This window comes from Telmatherina bonti (genome assembly GCF_933228915.1).
Source record: "Telmatherina bonti genome assembly, chromosome: 5".
Taxonomy (NCBI): Eukaryota; Metazoa; Chordata; class Actinopteri; order Atheriniformes; family Telmatherinidae; genus Telmatherina; species Telmatherina bonti.
Window position 1 is genome coordinate 32,877,287 of NC_136623.1, and position 12,290 is coordinate 32,889,576.

Sequence of the window (12,290 nt, forward strand, 5' to 3'; positions counted from 1 at the left end):
ATGCATCTATGAAAACGTTCCCTTCTGATGCAACATAGACTAGTCGGATTTTTTCACAGCAGGACTCCAAAAAAAAATAACGACGTTTTACTGATCACTGATTCCAGACAGCTTCATGAAGGGTGAAGACGTCCAAGGTGTTTGATTCATATAAATACCTGGATGTAACACAGCAAAAGAAGCCAACAGAGTATTTATTTACAGAAAAAACTGGACTCTTAATGCTTCTAAGTTACTTTGATTTCATTTCTATTGTTCATTTATTCAATGTTTTTCAACAATTTACTTTATCTCTTGGTTTTATAGACTTTCTATGAAAGCCTGGAACAGCCTGAATAACACTGTCAGGATCTGTTCAAAGATAATTGGAGTCAAACAGAGATGTGAATTCACTCAGCAGACTCATCACTATCATCAGCCAACTCCATCCCATCGTGACTGGGGAGTCTGAGATGATGCCTTTAAGTTGCAGCCACTGAGCTCTCTTCACTTCCTCCAATTCTTTTATTCCTTCATCTATCTGGCAACTGAACTCTGACAGTCGATTTTTAAATAAGTGACATTTAAACCTGGATTTTTAGCCATCTTTGTGTTTATGTATTCATTTGTTTTTTTAAACTTAATCCTGATCTTATGAACTGTTTGTCTGCTGGCGCTGAGGTAATCCGCTGTTTTTTTCTGTTCACTGACTGAACATGTCATGTGGATGTGTGCTGAGCTGCAAATGATTTGCCCTTTGGTATCAATAAAGTTGCCTGAATCTGAATCTGAATTCATCTGGAAACATTTGAAATAGTGCAGATTTTGTAATGGTTCATATTTGGTATACTTCAAAACAGGAATTAGTGTAAATCAGTACATCCTACTGATGAAGCGACACCTGCAAGAGGAAGGCAAGTCCAGCTGCATGTCATCTGCCCCGTATCAAACATACCCATCCACTCAAGCTGCACACCTCATGTCCTGCCCTTAGCCTTGGACTTGCTACTGCTGCTGCCTTGCAACACAATAAGCTGCTTCCTGTTCATGCCATTATTGCTGCTGCTGCTCAAACCTTGGTTTTCTACAGCTCCATCACCACAGCACCCACCTGTAGGCTCCTCACTCCAATAGCAAACTGAGATAGTTCAGATAAAAAAAAAATATAGCATTTGCTTTTTTATAATAGTCCATAATATGCCAGTTGTTGTTTTTTGTTTTACCTGGCTGGATGAAGTGTGATTTCTTGCATGCACGTCTTCTGTGGAGCAACACTTTGGAACAGAGCAGCTTGCTGCACCATCAGCCCTGCATCCAACAGCCCAAATCCATACCTGCAACAAATAAACATGCACTCTGTTATATGTTTGCATACACTAATGATATTATTTAGCTTTTTTTTTTTTTATCCTCCCACACTTGAACAGAACAAATGGTAACAGCTGCAACGTAAGGAGGCAACAAGCCATTGACGAAGACGATGCAATGGCTTCCTGCGGACGGCTGCTGTTTGTGCTGCCTGTAATTGTCTGCAGGGATTGAATCACAACAACGTTCCATTTCACAGACTGCAATCAAGCCTTATTATTCATTCTTTACCACCCTGATACAGCTCTAATTTTGATGCTGGAGACACAATGACCGACCTATAAGTGGCATATGCCCACTCCTATCATGTTCTCATTTCCTCTTCACTGATCATCGCTTTTAAATCATCCCCTCTCATCCTTCTTCGTCTGGCTATCTTTTCCACAAAAATACCTTGGTATTCAGTCTTCTTTTCCTCCCTGAGATATGCTTCACTCTCCTTCATGAAGCCAAAATCTTTGCTCTGGAGCTCAGTGATGCTGAAATCACAATACATAGAAGTGTTCCTTTCATTTTCCCTCAAATCACTCATTTTCATGCCCTTTCTCCTCTTCAGCCCCCTTTAGTTAAAATCCCTGCACTCAAACAGAGTAACCTTCACCGCCCCTCCCTCCCGGAAACTCAGCGAGGATAACAAACAGATAATTTCTGCCATTATTACCATGCAGACCTTATGGCGTTAATCTGCAATAAGTGAAATTCATTATCCTGATGAAGGGGTCTCTCGGAGCAGCCGACAGAAGACAGAGGCAGGAGAAAGATGAGCGCTGATCAATAACTCAATCTGTTGCCCTGCGTGGGGCTCTATCTCCTCTGTCTAAGACTGTCAGAGCATCTGAGGAGGAGATGCAGGAGCTGCAGCCCACACCGCCGCCGTCCTAACAGCATGCTGTGCAATCAATGGACACAATCTAATCAGGCACTATCACCACCAATGACTTTTAGCATGTAGGGCCCAACGTAATAGCATTAGCTAAACGGGTATGTGGGGTAGAAGTGAGCGGCAGAAGTTCAAGGACATTTAGGGCCTTTAGAAGGCATGAGGGGTTGTAGCAAAACACAGCAGGCAACTAGTATAGGAAGTGTTTTATTTAGAAATAATATGTGAAATAAGTCAAATCAAATTTTAAGTTGTTGCTTTGAGAGATTTTGTAGAAGTAACAAATTAGGCTCATTTTAAAGGCTTTTGGGGGATTTTATGTAACTGCTGACAATGAAGTGTTCTGAAAATGTGATTTCAACAATCGCCTAGACTCGGAAGCCCTCAATAAAAAGATTTATTTTAGATGGCTGTAAAACAGCATGTTATAAGATTTGTTAAATATCAATGTGATTTAAGGCTCATTCGAGGACAACAGTTTTTATAACAGCTCAGACAAGTTGTACACATAATTTGATCTTTCTGTCATGGTTGCAAGTGGAATGAGGAGTCAAACACAGGCGGATGATGAAGGTGCTGAGGAGTTAAACACAGGCCGATGATGCAGGTGCTGAGGAGTTAAACACAGGCCGATGATGCAGGTGCTGAGGAGTTAAACACAGGCCGATGATGAATGTGCTGAGGAGTTAAACACAGGCTGATGATACAGCTTGCTGAGGAGTTAAACACAGGCCGATGATGCAGGTACTGAGGAGTTAAACACAGGCCGATGATGAATGTGCTGAGGAGTTAAACACAGGCCGATGATGAATGTGCTGAGGAGTTAAACACAGGCTGATGAAACAGCTTGCTGAGGAGTTAAACACAGGCCGATGAAACAGGTGCTGAGGAGTTAAACACAGGCCGATGAAACAGGTGCTGAGGAGTCAAACACAGGCCGATGAAACAGGTGCTGAGGAGTTAAACACAGGCCGATGATGAATGTGCTGAGGAGTTAAACACAGGCTGATGATACAGCTTGCTGAGGAGTTAAACACAGGCCGATGAAACAGGTGCTGAGGAGTTAAACACAGGCCGATGATGAATGTGCTGAGGAGTTAAACACAGGCCGATGAAACAGGTGCTGAGGAGTTAAACACAGGCCGATGATGCAGGTGCTGAGGAGTTAAACACAGGCCGATGATGAATGTGCTGAGGAGTTAAACACAGGCTGATGATACAGCTTGCTGAGGAGTTAAACACAGGCCGATGAAACAGGTGCTGAGGAGTTAAACACAGGCTGATGATACAGCTTGCTGAGGAGTTAAACACAGGCCGATGAAACAGGTGCTGAGGAGTTAAACACAGGCCGATGATGAAGCTGAGGAGTTAAACACAGGCTGATGATACAGCTTGCTGAGGAGTTAAACACAGGCCGATGAAACAGGTGCTGAGGAGTTAAACAGGCCGATGAAACAGGTGCTGAGGAGTTAAACAATGCAGATGATGAATGTGCTGAGGAGTTAAACACAGGCTGATGATACAGGTGCTGAGGAGTTAAACACAGGCTGATGATACAGGTGCTGAGGAGTTAAACACAGGCCGATGATGAATGTGCTGAGGAGTTAAACACAGGCCGATGAAACAGGTGCTGAGGAGTTAAACAATGCAGATGATGAATGTGCTGAGGAGTTAAACACAGGCCGATGATGAATGTGCTGAGGAGTTAAACACAGGCCGATGAAACAGGTGCTGAGGAGTTAAACAATGCAGATGATGAATGTGCTGAGGAGTTAAACACAGGCCGATGAAACAGGTGCTGAGGAGTTAAACAATGCAGATGATGAATGTGCTGAGGAGTTAAACACAGGCTGATGATACAGGTGCTGAGGAGTTAAACACAGGCCGATGAAACAGGTGCTGAGGAGTTAAACACAGGCTGATGATGAATGTGCTGAGGAGTTGAACACAGGCCGATGATGAATGTGCTGAGGAGTTAAACACAGGCCGATGAAACAGGTGCTGAGGAGTTAAACAATGCAGATGATGAATGTGCTGAGGAGTTAAACACAGGCCGATGATGAATGTGCTGAGGAGTTAAACACAGGCTGATGAAACAGGTGCTGAGGAGTTAAACACAGGCCGATGAAACAGGTGCTGAGGAGTTAAACACAGGCCGATGATGAATGTGCTGAGGAGTTAAACACAGGCTGATGAAACAGGTGCTGAGGAGTTAAACACAGGCCGATGAAACAGGTGCTGAGGAGTTAAACAATGCAGATGATGAATGTGCTGAGGAGTTAAACACAGGCTGATGATGCAAGTGCAGGAAAGCCAGTTTGATAACACCAAACAGAATCCTGAGACTGAGACGTGAGGCCTGAGATACATATCCTGAATGTCTCTGTTACCTGGGCAGACCTACCAAGATATTCAGGATCTGGATACGCAGTACTACAAAGCTGGCTATTATCTCGATAATTCAACAGGGATTTTCCCATCTTGATCAATGCATGCTCAGATAAAAAGGGGTGGAGTTTGCAGAGTTTGACCTGTTGCAGAGATAGTGAAACCCTGTAAAGCAGCTACTTCACCACGGAGGAGCAGACGTTGAATCTTCAACAACACAAAGAATTCAAACACATCATCCAGGCCAAAAGCAACACTTGCTGTGGCAACAGCCAGGAACGGATGCTGTCGACTCTGTTAATGAGTACATTTCTGATATTATACCAAGTTTATTCATTAGACAATATAAACGGACAACACTTGCTTTTGCTTTACTACAGCACAGATGTTTGGGTCAAGTTTGGGTGGGTTTTTGTTGTTTCCCTGCTTCAACACACCTGAATGAAATGAATGGGTCATTGTGAAGAACTTAACAAGAACCTCTTAGATCCATTTAGAAGTTTATAATCCAGGTGCCATAAAGTAAAACTCCTGTCTGGCAGCTGTTCCAACCTGTCACTAATCCAGCTGAATTTAATTAGTTTAGCTTTGATGTAAGGTAAATGAGCTTGTTAGTGAAAACACCTGTTTTAAATGCACAGGTAATCCCAAAAGATGGCAGGACTTTTATTTTAAAGCATCTAGATTATCCACCTATGGATCCATTTTATTAGAATTAGGTGTTTGGGAGCAGGAAAACATCAAAACCCAGCAGGATAACACTAATTGAACGCCACTCATTTAGATGATTTATTCCATGTTTTGTCAACCTTCACAATCAAAAGAATGTATTCCATGTCTGCAGTTATGGATAAAACAAGTCGTAATAAATATCAACGACCAGGCAGTGGTGTTACTGTCTGAACATGTTTTGTTTTGAGGGCAACAATCCAGCAGCCTTTCTATACTTCCCTCTTCCAACAAACCTGACTCAAGTTAATGAATCATTGTGCAAATCTTCATAGGCTGTTGGAGCCATTTAGTGCAAGGATACTTTGAAAACCTTCATAATTGTGGCCCCAAAGGACAGACTTTGGACACCTCTGTTATAAATCGATGCTTGTTATTCCCAGCTAACACCTCCATCCTATGTGTTTGCGCATACCATCAGGATGCGGCATTCTTGTTAAAAAACTGCTTTAAGTGATGGACATATACACATTTGTTGGTACTGCTCATGCAGTCACAAACAACAATCTGATAAAATGCAACATCGTCTTTGCCATCCGCCCAAGAAATGGAATGCAAGAAGCAGCAAATATAATTAACCAATATTTCATTCAAATTACAACATAAAAAAACACATTGGATTTTAAAAGTGGGACATTTTATTATTTCATTAAAAAAATCTTTAAGTGGGTGACAGCAAGATAATCTTGTAAATCTGGAATTGGGTCGTGTTTATCACTGTGTAGCATCACCTCTTCTCTAAACACATCTGAGAAAAGAGCATACGAGCTGCTGAACCTTTGGAAGAGGAAATGTTCTTCGCTGATGTGACTGCTCAACTGATCTGGGTCTTCATCATATTTTGTTTTTCATAATCATCATGTTTGCCCTTGGTGAAAGGTCAGCACAGGAGGCCTCTGAGACATGATGTGGTTTAGCAGCATGTATGGGATCATATGTGGCTTCAAAACTTGGTTGCATTGTGTCTTTTCTTTTTTTTTTGCATTAAAGACACCTTACATAACTTTCTGACCATAAAACTCCGCGTCCCAGATTTGTGCGATGACACAATGACATCCAAAATGTGTTTTTCTAGCATAAACTGTATGTAATAAGATGGATGGAGCCTCTGTGATGCGTGTTGTCTCTTCCCAAAAATACAAATATGGGCAAAGAGGTAGCGCTGAGAGGGGGGCTGTGAGCGTGGGGGTAATGATTGACATTGAGCAAATTGCAAGCTGCCTGTAGCTAAGAGCTAACTTAGCTAACCCGCAGCTAACAGAAGCTAACCAGCTAACGGAGGTAAGTGGGCTAAAGCTAAATCACGTTGTTAGCCACAGTTGTTCTCCGTTCCTCTCACTTTAAGGGGGAGATTGGGTACCTGTCAATCAAAAGGACACGCCCCTAAATATGCCAAATTTTGAGATTAAATTACTTTTAAACAGGGGAGTTAGAAAAAAATTCACTCCCCCCACAGATGTCACAGATGTCACGAAGGTAAACATGACCTATTAAACTGAAAATGGATTTTTGTACCAGGCTGTAAACATGTTTACTTCTGCTGTAAAGTTGGTCTTTTTAACATGGGAGTCTATTGGGATTCAATCTGTTTCGAAGTCCTTAGCGGATGAGGGGGGAGTTACTTTTTGGCACTTCTGCATAGGCTTCACTTTTAACAGCCAGAGGTTGCGTCTTGGTTTCCGGAGTTGCTGCTACCCAGCAGTGTCCCAAGCCGAGAAACCGCACTACACAACTTTTACATCCAGGACATGACATGACATTGCAGAAGAGTTTTGCTGGTATAATAAAGAACTGGTTGTTTTGAACACGCAGCATCGCTGATTCAGCAAAGAAACACAAGAAGCTTAAAGAGAGAAAGAGACCAAACAAGATTCATTGTAAGATTGTCTTCTGCTGGCTGGGTGGAGAGAGCTAACAGGTCAGGTAGGATGCAAGATGGATGCCGAATTAGCCGTCGATAGGAGTGTGTGATGGGAAAATGGCAAAAATCTGTAGTGTGTCTTTAAAGTTGGCTTTCCAAGTTTGCAAGTTGCCAGTTCCACTGGTGTACCTCCCATAACATTTGGACTGAACAACGTTGACACAATGTAAGATTTCTTCTCTAGTCTGGATGAAATGAAAGTGGCTCCCATAAAGAAATTTCTAATTTTGATTTGTCTGACTTAAAAGAGCAGTTTTCCACTTTTCTTCTACTCATTGTAAATGAGCCAAGTAACAGAGAAGTTAACTAGGTTCTAGGTCTTGTTGCATGACGGAGCTGAAACGTGCATCATGTAACGGTGTGATGAGGTGCATCCACAGTGATTAATGGAAGTGATCCTGAGCCATACAGTTCCACTGACAGAATCATCACAGTTTCAATGATGTGCCATTTGAAGTTAACAAAGTTTACAGGCATTCATCAAATGTCCTTTTGAAGGATGAAGGAATATTTACCTCCTTCACCATTTACATATGTGGAATATTGTGTTTAAATCAGTCCACAACCTTTTAGTGTTTGCCCTGTTCATCTTTTCTTTGGCTTACTAAGGTCTTTTTTTTAATACCCAATCATACAACTAACCTGTTCCCAGTAATCGTAACTGGTAGCAACATCCAGCTGTTTCCTTTTAGTTCTACTTTTCCAGCCTTTTGTGGGCCCCATCCCAGCTTTGCTCAGATGTGTTGCTGCCATCAATTTTACCACTTAGAATCATCCAATTTAGACAGAAAATAGGTTTTAATGAATAAAAGGCTCACTGTGAAGCAGCTATTTTTGTTACTACTTTTACTGGACCCTTGCTGATGTCCATTTTTGTTGAAATATCATCTGCTACTGGTTTGGCTTCAAAGATAAATTCCATTGCAACTGGTGTGGGGTATGCATTTACTGAATCTACAGCTATGATTGCAGCTTGCAATGGTATACATCGGTCATATTTCATAGCTTTCCAGTGATGTATACCGTGTATAGGAGCTTGCAGGGGAGACTTGTTAAAATATGTATTTATTTGCTGCGTCATGCCACGTGTGGTTTATCATCAAATAGCAAAATGTGTTTCATGTTTTTATTTTAGTTAATGTCATTTAAATTTTAAACAGTGTTCCCACTTTTTGGGTGTTAGCCCTGTACCATCCAGCATACACACATTAGATATGTTGGAAGACATTTATCATATCCAGCTAATAAGTTGTTGTAAAAGTTATTTTATTTCATTCAATGCACACAGAAAACTTGTCAGGATTCAGAAATATTTTCTCATAAATTGAAAGTCTTATGACGGTTTAGAGAAAAACACAACAATATGGAGGAAACTGATACCTTGAATCCTTATAAAGCAAACTGCAGGTACCTGATGCTTGCCACCTTGGTCCCTTTTAGTGATTAAATATCTCCTCTCCACCCTGAACCCCCTACCGAGAGCAGCGCACCCATTAAATCCTATAGCTCCAGCTGATCGATTGGGCTTGCCCCAGCTCCACGGTCATAAACCTACACAGACATATATCTGATAGCGAAAGCTGCAGGAAACAGGTTTACCTTCGATAAAACATGATGAAAACGGCAGATTTTATGTTCCCTGCCATGTCAATGAAACAGCACCGCTGAGCTGAGCTGCTTTCCAAGAAGATGCTCCGGCCGTTTCAGCCACGTCATCATCAGTGGCAGGAAACGAGGAAGGCCGTACACCTTGAGTGAACTTGACATTTTTCAAAAAGATCAAGAGTCATAGCAGGTTTGACACCTTATAGACCAGGTCAGTCGTGGAATTGTGGAAATATCTTATGAGTGTAGCCCGGTCTAAAATTTCATTATAGACCCAAAGGACTAAAATATAAATATGTTAAAACCCTTTCTTAAAATGCATTAAATATTGTTAATCACAGTAAAACAGTTAATTTCTTCTGTTAAAATGTGTTCATAAATAGTTATGAAAGTCAGATATAAACCAACCCAAGGTTTTGTCATTCAGTTTGGGAAAAATGCTATTTGCCACAAGTTTGTTTGGAACGTACTTATCAACATGTGCTTTTGGTTACCAATCAACTTGATGTGTTGTCAATATTGTATTCTCTGTTATCATATTGGTTGATGTAAACTCCATGTCCAATCACATGCATAAGGGAGGGATCTAAGACAGGAAGTGAAGGGAAACAGCTAGGATTGAGGCATTCAGCTACTGCGTTTGCCTGACGAAGGTTGTGAAGTTAACTTCAGTTTTCTGAAAGAGACTTTTTAAATTTATTCTCTCTTTCTAAACGCAAGCTTTCTTAGCTAAACTATGGCCACTGAAAATAATTTTTCACAACCTGATTTTGCTAACTGGTGCCGAGGTGAAGGGCTTGACCAGTCACATGCCATCCTTGTGCTTGGTATCCCAGAAGGGGAGGAAATATCTGCTGTTGAAGCAACACTGGAACAAATTAAAGCTTTGGGCAGAGTAAGAGTGAGAGGCAAAATGTTTAATGCTGAGAACCAAACCTTGACCATGCTATGCGAATGCCGTGAAGAAATTGATTCTACCAAAGTCCCACCAGAAGTGATTTCCACTATAGAAGGAGTTAAATGGACAATTGTCATCTCTGAACCCAAAACCATCACAGACCCTTTCACAGAGAAATTGGACAAATTTCTACAGGATGAAGGGAAAACAATGGATGACATTAAGAGATTATATGCTTCCACCACTTCATGGAACAGCAATCCAGAGTCAATCATTCGTGCAGTAAGTGATGCTTTTCAGCCAAGGCCAAATGAAAGCAGTTCATACAGGCGTCTTAGGATCTTTTCTGGGATCCATCCTACTCCCACTGGTGAAGAAAATTTGGACAGCTGGCTAGAGCAAGCAAAGTTCATGGTTGAAGAGTATGAGTGCTCAGACAAAGAAAAACGAAGAAGGATTATTGAGAGTCTCAAAGGACCAGCTTTGGAGATAATTCAAGCAGTACGCACATCCAATCCTATGGCAAGTCATATGGACTACATACAGGTACTGGAAAATACCTTTGGAACTTCAGAATCCGGAGAGGAACTGTATCTCACATTCAGAACTATGCACCAAAGACAAGGTGAATGCTTATCAGATTTCTTGCTCAGATTGGAAAGAATGCTGAACAAAGTAGTGCAGAGAGGAGGTCTCCCAGTCAGTGAAGTCAGTAAAACAAGACTTGAGCAGCTCATTAAAGGTGCAACTGAATCAGACCTCATGCTACTTCAGCTAAATCTAAGAGGAAAGTGTGGTGATCCCCCAGCATTTCTCAACCTGTTGAAAGAGATTCGTGAGGAGGAAGAGCGCGAAGCAGCAAGACACAAACTCAAAAAACCAGCACAACGACCGTATGTGCGGGCAGTACAAGTAGGAAGTGAAACCGACTCAAAAGGCAGTCAGCAACCTGATCTTCAGACAGAAGTTCAAGAGCTAAAAGCAAAACTCAAAGAGCTAAACAAACAGTCTGCAGAGTTGAGTCACAAGAAAGAGTCCAGAGAAAAGACAAAAGACAAGTCAGACACAAACCCTGAAGTGCAACAGCTACAAAAAGAAGTCAAAGAGCTAAAAACTCAGTTAAGCGTGATGTCAGTAAAGTCAAAACAAAATACAAAAGAGAGATGCCAGTACTCTAAATTCAAATCTGACTGCAGTACAAAGTATGCTGTACCAAAGTCCAAGAGTAGTAAAGAGGCAGACTACTTTTGTTACAGATGTGGAGAAAACGGCCATATTGCAACGAAATGCAAAGCCCCTGAAAACTCGCAAAAGGTGATCAGGAAGCTTGTTCGCCAAGTACGTGGTAGCACTGATGGACAAAAAGACAGCACAGCTGATGAAGATGAGCGCGTTGCTCGAGTCAATACTGCAAACGTCTCACCCCAAAGTGCAGACATTCCTGAAGGTCTTATTGGTCCATCATCCATAGCTCCCCGAAAAGTAAATGACATCTCATGCACTGGTCTTATGGATTCTGGATCAATGGTAACAATCATTTTTGAGGATTGGTACAATGCCAATATACCAACAGTCCCGATTCATCCCATTTCCAGTCTAGCTATCTGGGGTCTATCAGCCGAGTCATATCCTTACTGTGGGTATGTAGTGCTAGAGATGGAGTTTCCCGAGGATGTAACAGGTGTGAAAGGGCCCGTTAACGTCCTAGCTCTCGTTTGTCCTGAGCCACCACAAGGTCATGAAACCCCTGTAGTTGTTGGTACAAATGCTTTTCTGTTCCGCCGCTTATTCCAGCTGTGTAGAGACAGTGGTAGTGAATGTAAAGTCAGCTCCAAGAGAGTACAAGCAGTTTATGACCAAATACAAACTCAGTCTGTGAAGTCACAGGCAGCAGACAACCCTGTAGGACAAGTCAAATGGCTAGGTCCCGGACCACTTACTATCGCTTCTGGTGAAAAGTGTTATGCCACTTGTAAAGTAGAGCAGAAGGTTACTAAGCCCAGAGATGTTGTCCTGGTTGAGGCACCAGCCATGCCCCAGTTTCCATCTGGTGTGTTAGTGCAGCCAGGTGTTGTCCCAGAGAGTGACATAGATGAGAATCACTTTGTTGTTCTATTGCATAATGAGTCAGAGAAACCTACGTCTATTCAAGTTGGCACAGTTATCGCTGAAATGCATGTAGCAGATGTAGTCACAAACCCTAAAGCTCTAGAGTCTGAGACTAGCACTTTAGATCCCGAACTCTTCTGTTTTGGTGATTCACCTGCCCCCGAAGAGTGGAAGAAAAGGCTACAGCAAAAGTTAGCTGAGAGGCAAAATGTGTTCTCCTTAAATGAATGGGACGTGGGTTTAGCTAAAGATGTAGAACATCACATCAGGCTTAGCAATTCTACTCCTTTCAGAGAGCGATCGTGCCGCTTAGCTCCCGGAGACATTGAGGATGTAAGGCAGCACTTAAGGCAGCAGTTGTTAGTTGCAGGGATCATTAAGGAGTCTCGAAGTCCATTCGCGTCGCCTATTGT

General features: G+C 42.0%; 1 protein-coding gene across 1 annotated transcript in view; it reads right to left on the bottom strand.

Annotated features, from left to right (window-relative positions):
- The window catches only part of LOC306756437 (proprotein convertase subtilisin/kexin type 4-like), a gene marked incomplete at both ends in the record, with an annotated part of 271,266 nt that overhangs the window by 44,508 nt on the left and 214,468 nt on the right, over positions 1-12,290 (bottom strand). The window contains one exon of the mRNA XM_079241166.1: positions 1,203-1,313. Within this exon, the coding sequence (XP_079097292.1) occupies positions 1,203-1,313 (111 nt within the window). The remainder of the gene's footprint in view (positions 1-1,202; positions 1,314-12,290) is intronic.